Source organism: Calonectris borealis, chromosome 23 (genome assembly GCF_964195595.1).
Source record: "Calonectris borealis chromosome 23, bCalBor7.hap1.2, whole genome shotgun sequence".
NCBI lineage: Eukaryota > Metazoa > Chordata > Aves > Procellariiformes > Procellariidae > Calonectris > Calonectris borealis.
Genome location: NC_134334.1, coordinates 3,480,269 through 3,499,784, shown reverse-complemented (window position 1 = coordinate 3,499,784; position 19,516 = coordinate 3,480,269). Strand labels below are relative to the sequence as shown.

General features: G+C 48.1%; 1 protein-coding gene across 1 annotated transcript in view; it reads right to left on the bottom strand.

Moving 5' to 3' along the window:
* Window positions 1-950: 950 nt before the first annotated feature.
* ACAP3 (ArfGAP with coiled-coil, ankyrin repeat and PH domains 3) overlaps window positions 951-19,516 on the bottom strand; it is a 104,387-nt gene continuing 85,821 nt past the window's right edge. The window contains exons 14-26 of the mRNA XM_075172370.1: window positions 19,178-19,289; window positions 18,390-18,598; window positions 18,014-18,083; window positions 17,786-17,880; window positions 17,031-17,245; window positions 16,321-16,425; window positions 15,808-15,909; window positions 13,561-13,653; window positions 13,181-13,401; window positions 12,931-13,040; window positions 12,436-12,546; window positions 12,259-12,320; window positions 951-2,300 (exon numbers count right to left, since the gene is read on the bottom strand). Of these exons, the coding sequence (XP_075028471.1) occupies window positions 2,194-2,300; window positions 12,259-12,320; window positions 12,436-12,546; window positions 12,931-13,040; window positions 13,181-13,401; window positions 13,561-13,653; window positions 15,808-15,909; window positions 16,321-16,425; window positions 17,031-17,245; window positions 17,786-17,880; window positions 18,014-18,083; window positions 18,390-18,598; window positions 19,178-19,289 (1,612 nt within the window). The 3' untranslated portion in view covers window positions 951-2,193. The remainder of the gene's footprint in view (window positions 2,301-12,258; window positions 12,321-12,435; window positions 12,547-12,930; window positions 13,041-13,180; window positions 13,402-13,560; window positions 13,654-15,807; window positions 15,910-16,320; window positions 16,426-17,030; window positions 17,246-17,785; window positions 17,881-18,013; window positions 18,084-18,389; window positions 18,599-19,177; window positions 19,290-19,516) is intronic.

The window sequence follows — 19,516 nt, the reverse complement described above, 5'->3', positions numbered from 1 at the left end:
ATAGGTATCCAGTTTGAAGGTAGCTTAGAGCAATCTTCTGCGAGGGTGTGGACTAATTTTCAGTTTAGTAGCTGCCTTTTCATTACAGAACATTCCCGTAGCCTGCTGTAGTTGAGAAATCAGCCATACAAATTCTTCATTAGGGTCATGCCTTAGTGCCTGTGATATCATCCCTGAAATATCTGTCCTGTTTGGAGCTCCTTGTATCTGAGCTGTGCATTGCCAGTGCGGAGCAAAAACTGAGGCACAGGTGGGAGTCACTGTTGCACTCAGGATCACACAGCAATGCCACAGAAAGGTATAAATCCAGAGACCCCGCTGGCTACTCCAGCTGCCAGGCTATTGTTCTTCCCTGATGGGGAGCTCCTCCGATATCTGTGAGAGAAATTCAAGCTGAGCGGCAGGAATTGCAGCAGGCTTTCACGTCCCTTTCCTGCTGCAGGCTGCAGGGCAAGCTCTTCTGCAAATGTGAGCAGAAGGCTGGTGGCGGCCCAAGAAGCAGCTGCTCTCCTGCAAGCCCATCACTGAACCACTGCCCAGCCCCGGGCACGTCCCACGTGCAGCTCCGTGCACACCTCGTAGCATCTCTCCTTGGGTCCCTGTGTCTGTGACGGCCTGAGAGCTGCATTCTGTTGTCTGGAGAGGCTTGGAGGCTTGTCTCTTAGGCAAAACATCTCGTCAGAAGGGCTGAGGTGTTTATTAAGCTGCCACATTGCTAGTGTGTTTCATTAATAGCATTAATGAAATTAGAGCGTGTCTTAATCAGATAAAACAGAAGGGCTACCAAGAGAGTTGGAATCTTGTGTCTCTTTGGAGAAAAGTTCATTTAGCTTCCTCTCTTCAAGCCATAAACCTGTGCCAGATAAATTTCGTATTTTAAATCTTCGCATACTAAAGTGCTTCCCTGGCTTGTAAAGATCTAGAAGCAGAAAGAATGAGGAAATGTGTGTGAATTTTAAAAAAACCTCCTGTCTTTATTCTCAGTTCATAGATACTGTTTGCATGTGAGATTTTTTCACCCCACCTTTTCAAAAAAATACATTTCTTCTGCCATAAGATATATTACATTTCAGCATGTCATAGTTTATATATATCATCCTGACAATGCATTTTATTATGTCATGGTGCCTATACCTGTATAGTCCACACATAACCTTTTATTATTTTTGATAACTATGACATACAATAACACAACCGACAAAACCAATACTGAAAGCGGTGCCTTACAGAAGAGTACAACTCTCCTAACAGTGAGATGCACAACTAGCAGGAGGTGGGGAGCCCCTGAGGGCAATAGCTAGATTCTGTTTGCAATATTGCTTGTAAAGTCTCCATGGAATCGGGATTATATTTCCCGGTCCGTGCTAAACCAAAGGTCTCAAAGCACTCGGTGGCAGAGGTATCCTAAGAGGTGGGTCGCACAGCAAAACCAAGGGGTTTGCCAAAGGTTTTGCAGTGGACTGGTTGGGACTGGGACCACTGTGGCGTAATGGTAGTCTGGTGCTGGTCCTGGGCGGCCTTTCTCCTCCGAGAGGACGGGAGGTCTGCGTGTGGGGGGCCTCGTGCCGCGGGGAATTGCGTTCTGTCGCCGCTGCGGGAGGCTGGTGCTTCCCCAGAGCAGGGCAAGCGGCCGGTGCTCTCTGTTAATGGGCTGAGCCGACTGGCTCCAGCGACACCGCCACAAAGCAGCACAGCTAAAAGTCTGCGACATTCACTTTTCCTCAGTTTTAGGACTCGGTCTCCTCCTGCCGTACTCGGGGTCAGGACCACTTACCTGAACTTCATTTCAGGGGCAGGCACTGTGGCACTATCATAAATGTTTGCATACACCCAGAAAGGGGAGATTTTCCCAGAAATAGCAATTTAGAAAGGGCACTGAGAGCTAAAAGATCACTTAACTCCTGTTAAACTGCATTCAGGTACTGCAAGGCATGGGACCTGCAGGCTGAAGGCACACCTATTGTGGAACTACCCTGGAACGTCTGTCACCTTCCCGGTCAGGGCACAAAAGCAGCCCCCAGGGAAAATCCAGGTTTCTAGTAGAAGCGTGTCTGAACAGAGAACATCTTTCTTCAGAGGCTGAGCTCAGCTTGCCCGTTACCCCCGCTCAGAGGGCTCAGCCGTTCTGCGCTGATGGAGCTGAGGCAGCCCAGAGCTTGACCTTCCAGCAGAAGGCCCTGGCAGGGGAGGGGGCTATCTGCAGGAGTGGCTGAAATGTAGGCTCCTCCTTTTGAGTTTCTCAGGGTTGTTCGAAGCCATGTGAGAGAACTCCCGGAAGATGTCCAGGTAGGTAGCATCTCCTGCAAAAATACACAGGAAGAGGCATTAGTCCCAATATTTTTGCTTTGCCTTGCTTTGATACTTCCCACCCATGGAGATGATGGTGCATCAGGCCATTTTCACTCGGAACTCACGACTTTCATCTGGATGTAAGAGGCAGCTCTACATGTGACACAAAGACAGGGCCCAGCTCTTTAGCCTTGCACTGCCTCAGAGGGTTCTGTTTTGGCTTCCCGTTCTTTGTTAATAAGAACAGGATTATTCACGAGCTTGCACATGTAAACATGCTCCCAGGACTCTCGCTCTGCAATCAGATTTGGGATAATTCCTCCCTTTTAATATTATTGGAACTTTTTTCCAAAGCCCAAGAGACAGTAGAGAGACTTTTAAGACTTGAAGGAGAGAGCTATTCTGGAAGCTGAGTGCTCTGAAACGCAAAGGTCTTTTGTTGTGCTGCTTGTGCAGCAGCAGAGCTTGGTGCGGCCGGGGCCGTAGGGCTTGGCGTTAGTTTGCTGCAGACAGCGTTCAGCCAGGAGCAGGGATAAGGTGATTTACGAGTGGTTTAATACTTCTCTTCTGGCAGCCAGGCTTTTCGGAGCTGGTTGTGGCAGGCGCAACAGAAGTCCCCCTGTACTGGAACAAAACAACAACCTGCTGAAGGGCACTATCAGATAACAACGATTCTCCGTGACAGCTGCCTCAAACCACAAGTGAAGGCAAAGAGTTCAGGTGTCCCAGCACTGGTTCTATGATGGAATCTCCCTTGATGCAGGAACGGTTTCAGATTTATGCTGCAATTCTAGAGATAATTAGGCACCCGCATCCCATTAACGATACCTCTGCTTGTACATTTGCTGCTTGATGTTCTAGGGCAATTTCTGCCACGGACTGGGCTACTGAGCTCATTTTTACCCGGTGATGAACCCATGTAGCCAGAGGGGAAAAGATAAGGCAAAGATCCCAGGTATTCACCTACAGAGGTGCAGCTACCTTTGGTCTTTCATGCAGAGCTCCTGTGCCCTTCGTTTGACAGCAGACGTGTCCTGGAGAGTCACCGGGAGGGCAGATCACGGCTGCTCGGAGCGGCAGAGCTCCAAGGCACATCATCTGTCAATACTGGCGCAGTGCTGAGGGGAGAGAAAAGCTAAGACAAGAACTGGGTTCCACAAAGCCGCGTCGGTAGCAGGATCCAGTGTAACTTCATGTTGCCTCACAGGCTCAGCCGGTCCGAGCGTGCGCGTGTCCAGCTGGCTGGGAGTGGACAGAGAAGGCTTGCGGCTGCCCCTCGCTCGCCTGGCAGCGCTCCCGGCCCCGGAGGCCTCCTGCAAGGAGCATTCCTCCTCGCTCCTGTGCTGCGAGCTCGCAGGACGGGTCCCTCTGTGAACGTGGTGTCCCCTTCCACCCCAGCTCATGGGTGAGCGCCATGGGATGTGAGAATTGTCTCTTCTCAGCATATGAAGTGTCCAGCCCAGAAGGTCTTGAGAACAGTCTTCAGCGTTATCCACGTGGCAAAGGCTTCTAACACGAGCCTTATCGTCAGGCAGGCGTTAATCGGGATCTGTTCATTTTCAGGCACAGCAACGCTCGGGCAATGTATGGTTTTGTACCTGCCACAAAACCAACTTGACCTACCTGTCAGCTTCCAGTTATAGTCCCTTGAGCCCCTCCTTAACTGGTGGGGCTGAGCCTGTTTCCAGTGCCCCCGCCAGTGCTGTCCTGCGCATACAAATATACCCTAACCTTACGGTGACATCTGCCTTGCAGCCTCTTAGACCACCGTCCCCTCCCACCAGCGACAGACCCTCCACGACCCACACTGCCCTTCATTCTCTGCGTGCATCACCCCAGCTTCCCAGCGTTTCCACCTGCTCCCCTGCCACCTATTCCTCCCACCTTCCCGAAATAAAACGGACTCCTTTTCTGGGAGAAGAAAAAAACCCCACACTTACATGCTATATAGAAAACAGGTAGCTTTTCTATGAGGACAATAAAGACTCATCTTCCAGGGCTTATTTAGACTGAGTCTGCTGTTGAATGGTTAAGCATACCTGGCAGCAACAGGTAAGTAAGCGCTGAACTGGTTGAGTTCTGGTATAGAGACCAGGTAACGGCTGCTACTTCTCCTCTTTGATCCTGACTTAGTTTTGACACCAGCGGGATGGTGGTCGTGGGACAGAATTGCTGTTACCTCCTGCAGTAGCCTGACCACGTTGGTAAAATCATTAATATATCCCTGTTCAGAGAGATCACTAATGCTCCTGCATACTGGTAAAATATTTGTTCTGGCAACACTCAGATGTAACTCCAATTAGAAGAATCCTACTGTTGTAGTAAAGTATTAGTCCCAGACTTTTGAAGGTATTTGAGCATTTAATCCTCATTAACTAAGGAAAGAAAGAAACAGTCTTTTGGAGATCTGTGTTTCTGTAATCGCATTCCGGTCTTCAGTGTATTTATCCTTGTGAGGCTGGGTGAGACTAGGGTCTCCATTTTTGACAGAAAAAAGAAAGGGAGTAAAATAAAGGGGTGGCAGTGGGAGTCAGTAACAGGGTGGGGAGCGAGCCACGTCTCTCCCAAGCGCTGTGCTTATAAATTTACTGTAAGACCATGCAGCTCTCCTTCCATAAATGCCTTAAGTGACTGTAATGCTCCTGATTTCAAAGTATCCTTCCTATTTAACTCCTCCTCTGAGTTCAGGAGCCTACCCCGATTCATTAATTGGGATCTGTTTGTCCCTCCAGGGGAAAACAGAGGTTATCCCACAATTTTGTTTTTCTGCATTTGTTTTCCATGCTAAGTGTGATAGAAATCATGAGGCCAGGCCAGTCTTTCTTTTCTTCTTCTTCTTTTATTTTTCTGCCACAGACACACAGTATGAAAGAAACCAACGGGGGAAGGATTGCACTGTGATATTTGGAAATGGTGGCCCATGTGCAGAAGATTGAGATTTTCATCTAGTGCAAGGTCTCCCTTTACAGGATAGCCATCAGCGGAGCTCGTAACATATCAAGCATTAACTGATTCAGGTACTCTGAAGAAACATGAATGGGTGGGGCGGGGGGGTGACCTGAGCCTGTCACCTTTACCCCAGCCTTCTTCCAAAGCACCCTGAAATCACATTATCACAAGACAGCGTCACAGAAACCCAAACAAAACCGCAGAGTATTTATGTGGCATTCCAATCTATTCACTGCCCTAAAAATCAAGCTGTGGGTTGCAGAGGAGAAGGAAAACAGGTTAAAAGGAGATGGTTTTCTAGATCCAGTTAATACAGGCAACAAGGCAAGAAACTCTACATAAATAAATCAAGCCAAAGAAGGAGAAGGGAAGGAGTTTATCTAGATTTTTATTAACAGTGTTTCAAGAGACAATAGAAGAGAAGGGAGGGAAAAAAAGGCAGACACCACAGCAACAGTTTTAAAATTGTACAAAGATAATAACATACAGAATATCTGGTTCCATAGTTACAGTCAGTACAGGCTGTGTAGGGAAAGGGGGAATTAAAAAACGTGTTACAAAGTTGTACTGAAAGCAGGCAAGTGAAGGAGGTTAATAGGTTATAGCGTATTTACAGCAAGTGTCAGCCCCTGGTAGAGCAGCCCAGCCATTCCGTGTGTGACAGAGCCGTATCGATCAACCACACTTAGCAGCTTTGACTTGGCTAAAGGACTTCTTTCTCTCTGTGCTGTTTGGATAGGAAGGTTCGGGAGCCTTAGCCAGGAAAAGGCTGGCTGGGCTTTCTCGTCTCAAAGGCTTTCACTCCAGGCTGCCAGCCTGCGTAACCCTACAGTAAGAAAGGTTTTCCCTACTTCTGTGATCGCACACAGAGAGCTCCCAGGATGGGGAGTCCGCACTAACAGTCGTGCGCTGTTGGAGGGACGTGACGGATGGAAGTCAGCTGAGACAGGTCTACAGATCCGCTGGCACCCTGAAGGCAAGGGCCTGGCCGCTCCCAGCGTCACCTGCGGGAGCACAGGGACGTACAAACCGAACACGCTCCTCCGTGGCCCTCCCTGCCAGGGCAGGGCTGAGTGCCCAGACGCGCTTGTGGAGCAAACGCTCCTACTTCAGCTAGCCTCTCTAGCCACCCCAGCCGCTGCCCTAGAAACACAGACGGGCCTCCTTGTGCCTTGGAAGCTATCTCGGCTGCCACCCCCACCTCCATCCCTCATTCCCTCCCCGTAACTATTCAGCTGCCCTGTCGTCCCACTAACACAGTGCTGGGTATACCGCTCAGAAGGGATGTGCCCCAGCCCAAATTCCCTGCAAGGCTGAGGAACCAGCAGGCAGGCTGATATGAATCACATTCCTATGGAAACAGCACTCTATATTTTGGAACCTCAAAAAAAATCCTGTTTCTTCAGAATTCTCACTCTCCCTTCCCCCGCCCAGTCCCTCCTCCCCCACGCCCCTTCTCCATACAACAGCACCACACACTCACACACGTGCGCACTCACACAGACGTTTGTCATCCGCTAACCAACGGCTTAATATCACATTTAATCCGTTCTTCCTGTTTTGTCTTTGGTTGAAAGCAATAATGCTCGGGCAGTGAGGAGAGAGACGTGGGTTCAGGACAGTCAAGCCGCGCAGGACCACCCCAGCGGTTTAGCAGTAGACAGCAGCTGTGTTGTGGCCACTGGACAGTAAGTTAATCAGTGCATTTCTTTAGGAGGTCCTGGTTTTCTCTTGCATAAATAATGGCCGTTTTTGCTGGTCTGAGATGTTACTGATCTATTTTATGCTGATCACAGTCTCGGCTTGCCAAATCTTTTTCTTTAAAGACAAATTCTTCCAATTCCATGTTTTCCCTCTAGACTGCTCAAAGAAATTTCACATTGCCGAGACCATCTCAGAGACAACAGCATTAAAATAACCTGAGGCTTCCCTGGATGACATGTGGAGAGGGAACACAGAGGGTATCATTTCAACTTGCCAGCAACCTGGAGTCATCCCATTTGGAATCGGAGACGTGTGGCAGACCCCAAAGATTCAAACCTAGACTACCTGTCCAGGCACTTGGTTACAGGGTTTGGGTAGAGGCAAACAAAAGCTAGGACAGGTGTATAAATATTCAACCCAGATCTCAAAAACTCAAAAGGTGACAGCATCTGCATGGCTGAGGCAATGGTTTGGGCCCATTTGTGTTTTGACAATGCCTGGCATGTTGCTTTCTAGACAAAGGCAAATCTCCTCGTTAACTGTGGTTGCAACCAAGTTACTGTCATATGGATAACATACGCACACTTTGAAAAGAAAGGAAGAATGAAAAGAGAGTGGTTTTGGCATTAGATATTTCAAACAAGATTGTACAACACAAATACAGCTGTATTTGAAGAAGGAAAAAAAGAAAGTGTTCATATCGAGTCTCCCCTGGAGCCTGGTTGGCCATTTACTTTGCTCAAAACAAACTTTCTGCACAACTTCCCCACTCTCCCCTCCAAACTTCTAAGCACCCACGTGCACACACACATACACCCCAATCAAAAAAAATCAAACAAACACAGAAAACATTGAGAAGTGCCTCCTTAGCATTTTTTTCCTGGAGAACCTTTTTGTTTTAGAAACTGCAGGATGTACTAAAGTGTTTGATTATATTTCAAACTAGAGGCATTTAATGCCTCATGATCTGTATAATGAAAATAGAAGAGAAGGGGGGGGGGCAAGAAAGGAAAATTGAGGGGGGGAAAAAAGGCAGGTTTTGAAAAATATTCCCTAACAATGCTACAAAAAAAATCCTGACATTAAATACAAACTGTATTGAATAAAAATTGCACTAGTCCTCTGGGCACATCAATAATAAATTAAATACTTAACAATTTCACTGATTAAAAAAGACAGCACAAAATCCATAACAAAAGAACATAAAACCCCCCAATACTGTATGTAGGAAAAGTGCACAAAGTTGCTTTATACATTGAATCTAAATAAAGTACCAATACATGTTAAATAGATAAATTGTCTTGCAAGACACTGCTTTTTGCATCAGTATTTACATATGCTTTAACTTCATGTACTTCAGCAGTGAGTCTGAGCTTCAATGGACCTAACTGTACATGATTTTTGTATTGTTCTCATGAGCCACTAATGCTGACTGTGAAATAAAATGACCCAAAGTGGAAGCCATGTCTCCAGTTCCCCTGGGCTTACAGAAAGGATCAGTCATATTTCTAACTTCTCATAAAAAGCTGGAAAACCAATTGGGGTGTTTTAAGTTGCTGTACATGTAAAAAAACATTGCTAGACAATGATCATGCTGAACTTCATTAACAGAGTAGGACCATGGCAGTGGTGAAACATCTATTTCACTTTCGAGATCTTTGAAGTACCCTGAAAGATGCCAGCATTGATTCAGTGCGGCCTTTTTCTAGGAAAGGGCACAACTTGAGGGGCCATCAGCACTGACAAACGTCTAAATGGATGCAGATCAGTATAAAATGGGATAGGATTATCAAAGAGAATTCATTACAGAGAATCTCTCGGTTCCTAACCCAGGAAGAAGAGCGAGTTCTTGGCTGGATATTGGTCCTGCACTGAGCACTCTAAGTGCTGTTCTGGATGCCGCAGGGTGATCTGCGTGGTCCAACCACAAGCATAGCACAGCCCTGCTGAAGGCAGACACACGCCCGAGGGCTCTGCTGTATTGCTAGCAGGCTCAGCACCACAACTCATTTCACTGGACAACGCCATCCAACCCCACCTGAGCTCTGCACAGCAGCGAGGTCTGCAGGGCATTTCACACAGATGATTTGCAAGACTACGGATTTGCTCCTGACCCCACCGAGACTGACAGTAGCACTAGCACCAGTTGCAAACGGGCTCATCTGACAAGGAAGGGGTGTCAAATGGGGCAGCGACACACAAGTGAAGGCACCACCCTGCTCAGTGGGGAAGCCCATTTAAATTTAGGGTGACTTTTACCAGAAAGAAGACAAAGTTCGGTGCAGAGCCATGGGAACGTAAAGTGGTAACCTGTAATCCCGCACAAGAAATGCTGAGTGGGCAGTGACGCTGGCTATACCTTCACATGCATATCAGGAAGAAAGGTATTTAACCCAGGGCATATTAAACGCAAACTGAAGGAGACCATGTAGCAGCTCTGCAGCAACAGCTCTGCACGGTGGACATCTGCCTACATTTGGTATCACTTACACGGGTGTACGCCTGGAGTCAGCCTCTTCATTCAGTGATACGACTCCAGAGTCACATGTGGGAGCTAGAATCAGAACACGGTCCCTACTCACAAAGGAATTGTCCTCTGAACTAAGGATTTATACATCCTAGCATTCCTCTGAAACTGCATTGCAGCAATGATAGCATTTTATGCCACACTGCTGCATCCCACGTGCAGTCCTGAATCACTCCTGAGGGTGCCACAGCTGAACAGAATACGAATACAGACCAAGCGATCTGCCCTCTGCCAACTCTTAAGGGCACGTCCTACAGCTTCTACTCGGAGGAGAGTCCAGCGGGAGCACTGCCTGGTCAAAGACTACAGGGTAGTTTCAGCCCAGGCACTGAACAGCTAGGAAGGGAGAATGCAAGGTGCACTCCCCCCCAACCCATCGGCACGCTGTGCATCGGCAGGTTCGCGCAAGGCAGGAGTTACACAGCGCAGGTTCAGCAGCAGCGTGCTCCGTGCAGAGCACTGGCCTCCTGGGACAGAAAGAGTGGGGAGATGGAGAAAAAGCCTTGAAAGGCATTGCCAATGATAAAAAGGCTGATGGGGCCAAGCTCATTAATTTTCATTTTCCAAGACTGATGGAAGGAGATTATTTATTATTTAGGGAAGCATGAAAGGCCCTGGGGCCAGATTTTGCATGGCCATGGATCTGCAGCAGTTTCAGCACAGTCACTAGGACCATTTCAGATTCACAACGGACAGTTGGGACTGAGATCAGAACTCAGCACTTGGTACTGTGCATCCCAAAGCTCCAAAGGGAACAGGAATGAGAAAGCCACAAGACAGAGATGGGCTTCAATACCCAGACTGCACAGACAGAAAACTGTGGTCTGGCTGCAGCAAAATACGGGACAGCACGTTCCTAAGGAAGCAGGCACTCTCCCGTGAACTGAGAGGACACCCTACGAGAGTCTAAGTGGGGTTTCTTTATTGTTCCACTTTTAAGTGTGTGGGTGGACACTGAGTGCTGTTGGTTCAGTCTCTGAGGGCAGTATCTTGAGTGAAGAGCTGGATCACTGTTGCTTCAGTATCTGAGGACACAATTACGTCAACAGAAACAAACCTGCAAAGGTTTAATCCACTAAGGGCTGCAGTGTGACAGCAGCCAGTATACAAAAAAAGAAGTCAAACATGTATTGGGTGAAAAATAATATGATTGTGTATCACTGCAGATGTAACGCAGGAGGATGGGGAACTCTGCCTGGTATTCTTGCATTCCTTGCGAGACCTTGATCCCCTCAAGATCCCAGCGCTATCTGTAAGGCACTATGGCCCAACCCCAGACCAGCAGCCTAGGTGCCCAGGCAGGCCAAATACCAGTTCTGGACTGCCACCCACGAGAAAAAACTCTGATATCAACTGCAGTTGAGGGCATTCTGAAGAGGCTCTCACAGGAGCACATCTCAGCTTGGCATCCAAATTCCCTCCAGAGGATAATCTGCCAGCGGTGTGCGTGCTCTGTAAGCCCTCCTGAGACAGGATTACGTGGCTGCAGCATCTCTGCAGAGCTACTGTGGCATGATCCCTGTAACACAGTCCATAAACATAGCAACAAAGTGCTCTAAGTAGAAACACATTCCCCCACTCCAGCAAAGAATAATACAAGAAAAAGGAAAGAAACAAAAAGAAGATTCTGCCGGTCATTGGAATTGGGGAACTCAAAAGCCCCTGGGCCAGCTGCTGAGATGCCCTACTCACATGCTTCCGCATGCGGGGGGAGAGCACAGAGGGATACACATGCAAGCAGAAGTCTCCTTCACAGAGATGCTAAGTCAGAAATCTGAAGTGACCAAGAAACAAACTGAACCAACGTCAAATTGCATCGTGCAGCCAGCCATTTAGGCAGTGGGAGTTGGACGTGGCTTTTCTTCCCTGACACAAAGCCTGTCGCCAGCGACAAGCTTCTCCCAGCCTCAACAAATTAGCACTGCTGCTTCCATAACACTGTGGAGATTGCATCTTGGCCCAGGAAGCAGGCGAGCTATGGCTTTGACCAGCTAACCACCAAGGGCAAAAAAAGGGGAGCGTGGCTGGTATAGTCCTGAGAGCAATTAAGGGGAGTAGCCATCGCTCTCAATCCTACCTCTTCTGTTGTGCCTTCTGGAGCAAAATATCTCTGCCCCACAAAACAGCCTGTTCCTGACTTAGAGGTCATCTTTTAGTTTTCTGAACTGGTCCCAGCAGCTCCCAGACGCTGCAGCAGTCCCATGAGAAAGCAGGCTGCTGGTCACACTGCCAGGAGAGAGGGCTCCGCGTCAGAATCCCTCCAAACAAACTGTTCAGACGAGAACTCAGTGCACGGCAACTACACTGAAGCAGAGACAGGTTCGTCTGACCGTATTGTTGGTGGGTTTCTCCTGGTGATAGAGGGTTTCCTTTTCTTCTCTCTCTTTTTTTTTTTTTTTTTTTAATGCTAAACTCGTCTCCCATACTTTTCACACACTCAAGTCCACACGCCATGGTCTGTGGTTATGCCCTAGGAGTCTCCTACACAAAATCAACCATCCAGTAGTCAAGCATGAGAACTTAACGCTAACAGGAAAGACCCCTTTTCCCTTTTCCTTCCTGTGTGCATCTCAACCTACATGTACAGGCATCAAAAACAGACCAATCTGCAAGAAACACCAATATACCAAGGATGGGGCTCTCAGGGCTTCTAGAAATTCAGCCCAACTTCAAGACAGCAAAAGGGAGGTGGGGGAGTTGTCACTAACACTCATCTATGTTAAGGCTGATGAACTCCTGTATACACTTCCTGTACTGCAGCTCAGTAGGGCTGTTGCTGGGATATTGACCTGGTTGTCCAAAGGGGCCCTCTGCTTCTCGCATTTCTTCATTCATTCGAGCCAGACGCAGCCTAGAGTGAAAGAGAGAAAGCACAAGGGAGAGAGGTTTGGTTATTTCCTTCCCTGACGGCTATTTACAGGCAGTGCTCCTGTGCGTAGGCACTGGGAAGTCCTGGCTGCACTTACAAGGTAACTATGTCTGCGTTGGCTGCCTGGACAGCAATACTGAGTGGGTCCTGCCCGTCGCCATCCACCGCGTGCTGATTTGCCCCTCGCTTGAGGAACAGGCAGACCTGACTGCAGAAGAGAAAGAAAAGACCATCAGAGCAGAAATTCCAGCTCCCCCACCCCACACTGAGGTGGGCAGAGGGCACTGTCCTTCCACAGGCAGGCACAGCTTCACTTAAATTGGTCTAAGAAAAAAAAATCAGGAAATGCTGCAGTGGCATGGAGGAAGGAATGGGTGTACAGGGGCCCAATTACCCCCTATCTATTGCCATGGGGGCAATTATCCTTAAGACAATCAAGTTGTTGATGTGAGATAAAAAGGCATGTTTTGCAAATAACCAATTCACCAAAACCCAGCTCCCTCGCCCACCTCACCCCCTGGCTCTCAGTGTTAACGCTGAATCTCAATCCAAGGGTGACGGAGCATGTCAGAGCGATGTGCAAAGAACTTACCCAGTATGCCCTAGGTATGTGGCGTGATGCAAGGGAGCCCGGCCTCGGATATCTCTTTGGTTAACATCTGCCCCATTCTGCAGCAGGAATTCACAGGCTATCAAGGAGCCCTGGCAAGGTAAAGGGGAATTTCTAAATAAATTCAGCCAGCAGTACTGAAAGGATGCATGAGCACATACCAGGCCGTAAGCTGCCCGTGTCGGTGCACTCTGAACTAGAGTCAAGACTCCCAGCCACTAGCACAACATACCCCCATCACAGCTTGAATCAGAGGAGTTTTGTTTTCATCTTCATCATTCACCCAGTTGATCTCAGCACCATGTGCCAGTGCTTCTGCCATCAGAGGCAGGTTTCGGGCTTGCGCTGCCTTGTAGATTAACAAGCCAGGATGCAGCTCCCTCAGGTCCTCCAAATCTGATGCTTCTTGTTCAATCTCCGCTTCACCACTTGACTCCTCTGACACCTCGCACTCTAAGAGGCAGAAAAGGATGGAGAGAGATGACCCCAAAGCTTCGCATTTCCAATTTCTTACGTTCCCTGTTGTTCTTGGCACCAGACAGTCCCAACCATCCATCCTGCCTTAGCACTAGCTGCCTCCCCACCCCTCCATCAACAGCCTGTGACACCCACCTTCCTCTGTCACGCTGTCCACCACAGAGCCAAACACCAGGATATCAGTGCTGCCATCCGTGCTTCCTCCAAGCCCACTGTCACTGCTCAGACCTGCAGGGCCAACAGAAGACAAACCAAGCCCATTTTAATACACAGGCATTCCAGTACCCGGCACAGCTGAGACCACAGGGGAAAAGGGCTGCGCAGAATGTCACACACACATTGCACCGGGCACTGCTGGCAAGGGAGAGGGGGACTGCCATCCCATTTAGCCCCACTCAATAAAACTGCCCAAGGAAAAACTGCAAAGCTTTATGGTGTCCATGTCCCCACGCTGCCCTTCATGCAGGGATGCTCCAACATTGCCATGGCACTTTGGACTGTTGAGGACAGCCCTTGCTGCAATCCATGAGGGACGCCGTGACGTAGACTGGAGCAGAGCAGCAGCAGAGACAGCTTTGCAGCAGGTTTATGCAGTGTCTAAGAAAATAAAGACACCCCTCTGCTTTTACCAGTAATAATCTCAGTTTCCACTCTATCCATGCTCTCCCCAGAGTTTTTCAGTTGCCACTGGGGCACTTGCCAATGCATTGCTCTTGTGACAGATTATTGACCGTGACTGAGCCAAATAATATCAATAGTGTGTATCTCAAGCCAAACTCTTAAAGCATTGTCCATTGGCTCATTCACCTTCCCTTTCCCCACAGTGCTTCCCACCTTCCCTGCTTAGCTGGTGAATGTTACAAGACAGCTGACTACATACAAGAAATGGAGTCATGAAGAGCAGAAGCAACTTGTCCGAGGACATACAATGTGCCAGTGGCAGAGGAACTTTCTACCTTTTCCAGCTTGCACCCGAAAGCAGTCAAGAAAATGACAGAAAGGAAGAAGCACATGCGTGGCCCATCACCTTTGTCCTGAGGGATGCCCGGCCCCCTTGGGAACTCTGGCTGGACTCAGCTTCTTGCTGCTTTTAACTTCCCAATGACTGTAAGGGCTGGGAGTATCTGTCGTCCCAGAACTCAAGAGGTTAAGACCCCATGATCTACCTCAAGACCTACATTCAAACCACTGTGACTAGAAAGAAAAACAAGCCAGGTTGTAGCTGATAAAGTGTTTCTAAAATATGAGCTGAGTAGCCTTTGCAAAGAGTAATAGCAGGAAAGCCTGCAAGAACTAAAGATCTGAGCCTTGAAAACCATAGCAGAACAAGACACCTTAACCTTAAAGACTGTCTGTTGAAACCTTCAGAGCAGCTACAGCTAGGTTCCAGATAAAGAACAGTCTCTAAATCAGTGGTCCTGAAATCATGGCTCACAAGCAATCCTTCAGCACTGTTCAACAGCCAAAGGAGAAAATGAAGCTACAATAGGAAAGATTTAAAGTGGCACATATCATGCGTATCTTTTTTTGGATTTGCTGTCACAAAAATCATTGCTGTTTTTTATAGAAAGCAAACATACTGCTTCGTGAGACTATGCTCTCCATTATGTCAGTACAAGGAAAGAGTGACTCTAATGAGGCCGCATGGCGCTAGTCCAGATTTACATCAAAGCAAAAAAGAAGGATCTGGCTCATATCACATAAAATTCCCAGTTCTGTTCCCACTGAATCAGTGATAAAATTCCTATTTTCTTCCACAGGAGCAAGACAAGGCTGTTGAGCAACTCTGAGGTCCTGCATCTCCCAAGTATTGTTGCTGTTGACCAATAATGCCAAATTCCTTGAAACTGGGATAGCCCTTAAGGCACCGATTCAGACAAGCACTAAAGCACCTTCTTCACTGATTTCAAGAGACAACATGTACTTGTAGGAAAGCCTGTGATTTTCTGCTGTGCTGACTCAGGTCCTTAAATATTTCTCATAAGTTCATAAAATAACAAGCAACTGAGCTAAGTTTTAAAAAGTTATCACTCCTCAGCTGAGTATGATAACGGACCAGGACTAGCCTGTGACAGATGTGGAGCACTTGAAGTAAACACTGCTTACTATTTGCCGTGAGATCCCACATGTACAGGATTGGATCCTTTATCTCATCTGAGGGACAGTTGTTCCTTTAAGATGTCATAACTTGACTGCTGGAAACCCTAGGAAGCTTTTTGCCTTTTGAAAGCCTGCTGGTCTGCCTTTCCCACAAGGGACTGGTAATGTATGGGTTCCAATCATTTGGCTGAAAGAAAATACATAACTGCCTCTGAAGCTTGGTTTGGCACAAGTGAAATTTGGGTGTCTCTTTTGCTGCTAGCTGCCAGAGCGTCACCTTACCTCCGTCCAGGAGGAACGGCGTACCGCTCCCACCGGGACCAAAGCCACTGCCACTCCATGGGCCACCTGTTAGCGGATGCTGCATAGAGATGTGGCTGGCACCTAGAGGAAGGTGGACGGAATATGAGGGGAGTTCATCGTCACAAACACAAAAAGAAAAATTGTCCGCAGTAAGACTTGCTAAAAAAGGAAAAAAATTAAAAGCCAAAACGAAAACCAGAAAAAAGCCAATGGAATGCATAGTCTGGGAGTAAAAGATGTTGGGAAAAAATCCCATCCACCAGAATGCAAACACCAGGGACTGACTGGATAGGATATTAAAATAATAAGTGCAATAAAAAAGCAATGGGCTGGAGTTTGTGCAACTAACTCCCCATCACTCTTCTGAAATATTTACCCCCTCTCCAGCGAGGCCGATACCTTGCCTTAGGTCTGGTGCAATGCACATGCCCTAGAAGAGCTGGGAGGTAAAGCGTGCCAGAAGCAAAGACACTTTTCTTTCTTTGTACTTACTGCGTGGGCCGGAGCCAGCACCGGTGTCAAAGTAGGAGAAGAGAGAGTCCAGCTCATCAGGGCAGAAGAGGGAATCTCGACGGAATTTCCTCTCCAGCGTAGCTGCTATTTTACACAGAGACATTTTGAATTACATAGTTAATAACATGCAAATGAACAAATGGGACACAGTTCTACAGCTGTATTTACACAGGCTGAGCTTGCATGTCCAATGCACCCCAGATGTGTCCAGTGCCATACTCATGCCCACGTACACCATCAAAATATAACAAAGAGGCGGGGATACACTGCAGACCAAGTCATCCCAGAGCATTTTGAGCAGCCAGAACCCTTCATAAGCATGGCCTCTCTTACAGACCGGGAAGGTAAAAATAAAAGGATTTGAAACTTTTTAAAAAGCAGGAAGCTGGAATACAAAAGAAAATGCACAAAGCGAGCTTATAAGTTGCTGGATCACCCTAGCGTAATGATCTCCTCCTTTAGCCACAAGAACCTCCTTAAACAGATGGGAAGTGTTAGGAAACGGCTCTAAAGACCTATGTTAACACGGTTTGAGCAACAGCATTTTTGCTTATACCTCTGGCAGGCTGCAGGTCCTAGAGAAAGACAGGGCCACACATGTTGTTAGGACAGTTGTGTACACACCTACAAAGAGTGGTGGGCAGGCCAACACAGCTCTGCACGGGCAGTGGGGCAAGGGAGGTTCCCACCTGATGACAACATGGCTGGTGATGCATTGCCTGCTTCATGGCGGTACTTTCTACGAGCCGTGGGTGCTTTCGTGGTGCTGTTGTGCCTCTGGCACTTCTTCACACACCAGCGTCGAGGTTTCCGCTCGTTCTCTGTTAGAGTCTCCCCATTTGGCAGCTTCTTCAGGAATTTCTTCTCCACATACTTCACCTTGATCCAGGCTTCCTTGTCCTGCCTAAGAGAAGAACAGGATAAAGCCGTGCACAGGGTCACATGATTCACCTAAAGCAAACAGCCATAAGGAGATGAAACTGCTCTGGGTCATTTTATCAAACTGGCTTTGAGTCCTAAAAATCACTGAGGTCTGGATTAAGAAGGGAGAGTTTCTCAAACCTAAAAATATCTCCCGTTTCAGAGCAAAACTAAGGAGGGCGGTGTATAGCCGAGAGTGGAAAATGTGGTGTTCAGCCCTACGCAACACCATGTGCTTCAGTTACGTGTATTTGTAAGGTCTCAGAGCAGGTGTAAACCCAGCAAGCCCTGGGTCCCAAGCACGTTTCACCAGTTTGCTGACTGGTAATGCCCCACTGACCTTTCTGAGAGTCATGCTCAGGTAGCTGCAGAGGTAGGTGTACCTGAGGTAGTTTGGGCCCTCAGTGAAGGGCCAGTCGTGCTCTTGATCTGACTTTCCAAAGAGCTTAGGGTATTGGGTTTACCGTGTAGATGGATAGCTTTCCACAGGACTGCGAGGACCAGCGCGTGCACTCAGACTCACCTGGAGCTCCCTGCTGTTGGTTTCTTAAGTCCCAACTCTTCACACTGTGCCTCATAAATCTGATTCATGGTACTGTTCCCCAGCTCGCACATCAGCTGCAATACAACAGGGGAAGAATGAAATCCTCAGCTGAGGAGCTACCTTCCCTCTAGTCTCGCTTGCCACCAAGTAAGTCTCCCTCCATGTCCACCATTTGTCTATCTCTTGCCGTTAAAAGCCAACACTCACTTTCAGTAACTCTGGCTCCCAGGAGTCCAGTGTGAGAGATCGGACTTTGGAGCAGTGAACACCCAGACTCCTATTTATCCAAAAGGAAGAAAACTGAAATGGTTACATGCCTCAAAACAGAACTGCTCATGCATCATAAGATGAACAAGATCTATCCAGTTCTTACGTATTTATCTATACAGACATAGCTATAGCAGAGAGTTTTATGCATATGCATACACAGATGTACCCCCCCACACAGGTACTGCAGCAAGCAATTACTTTTGAATCTATCCGTACAAACGTTATAGTCAGTTGTAATTCAGGCTCCACCATTTTTTCCAGGAGCTTGCAATCCACCCTGGCTGGCAGCACAGAGCACACATGCACGCAGTACCTGTGGATACCGGAGCACTCAATGCACAGCAGAATGCCCAGGTTGATACTGGCCCAGCGAGGATCTGGCTGACCACAGTCACAGCACTGGTCATTCCCAGGGATGCTCTGCACTCTCTGCAAGATGGTCTCTCCTTTCACACTGCGCTCCCGGGAGTCGGTGGCAGAATCAATGCTGCTAGTTGATGGGGAAGCAGTCCGGTCCAGTCTCTGCAGGAAAAAAGGGTTTAGGATTCTGCAAAGCACTGTGGAATGAACCAGAGCTTTGCAGAGCAGAGGCATTGACAGGAAGCATTACCTGACGAAGAATAAACTAGGGCCAGTCAAGAAGGGAACGGGTAAAGCCTCATTAATCTCTATTGTTGCCACAAGACGGCGCTGCACCCCATCCCTGCTCTGGGGGTGCAGGCAGCACGCAGAGCATCATCTGGCAAACTACTTGCTATCATGATGCCTTGCTTGCGCTTGTCCCAGCCAGGAAGCAAGCTCTTCCCAGGGGAACATAATTCCTAGGGGAACATCAGTCCAGAGAGTGATGGCAAGAAAGCGAAGATGTCAGAACAACGCTGATTTAAAGTCTTGCCTTTCCCCCAGCCCAGCTTTGTAAGCGCGGCTTTGGTTGGTGAACCATTGTTGCCTTTGAGTTAGTACTGACATCAGCTCCCTTCCTTGAGGGCAGAAGAGTATTTCCAAATGGTCCACCCATACACACTGGACCTGCCACAGCCCAGAAGCCCGCTATCAGGGCCGTGAGACACAATTATGGATCTTTCATGACCCCGCACTCACTTCAATATAGTAGCTGTCAGGACTCTCCCGGTATGCAGAAGCAATGCTAGCTTGAACAGCCTGAATCCAGGCCTGACGCAGCTTCTCCGAGTCAGCCTGCAGCATGCAGCTCCTGTGAAGGACGGACATGAGTTGGAAAGAGCAAAAGGACAGGGTGCACGTTTTGGTCAAAATTGTTCCACTTCATCCTCAGCATAGACATTCCAAAAGGGGCAAAACTTAATCCTACGAGCTTTCACTGTCAGAGGTGTTCCCTCTTCAAAAACTCCAGGCAGGTCTGCTAGCTGTTTGAAAAGCTGACCATTTCCAGTTTCACTGTCTATATGTGTATTAGGTATG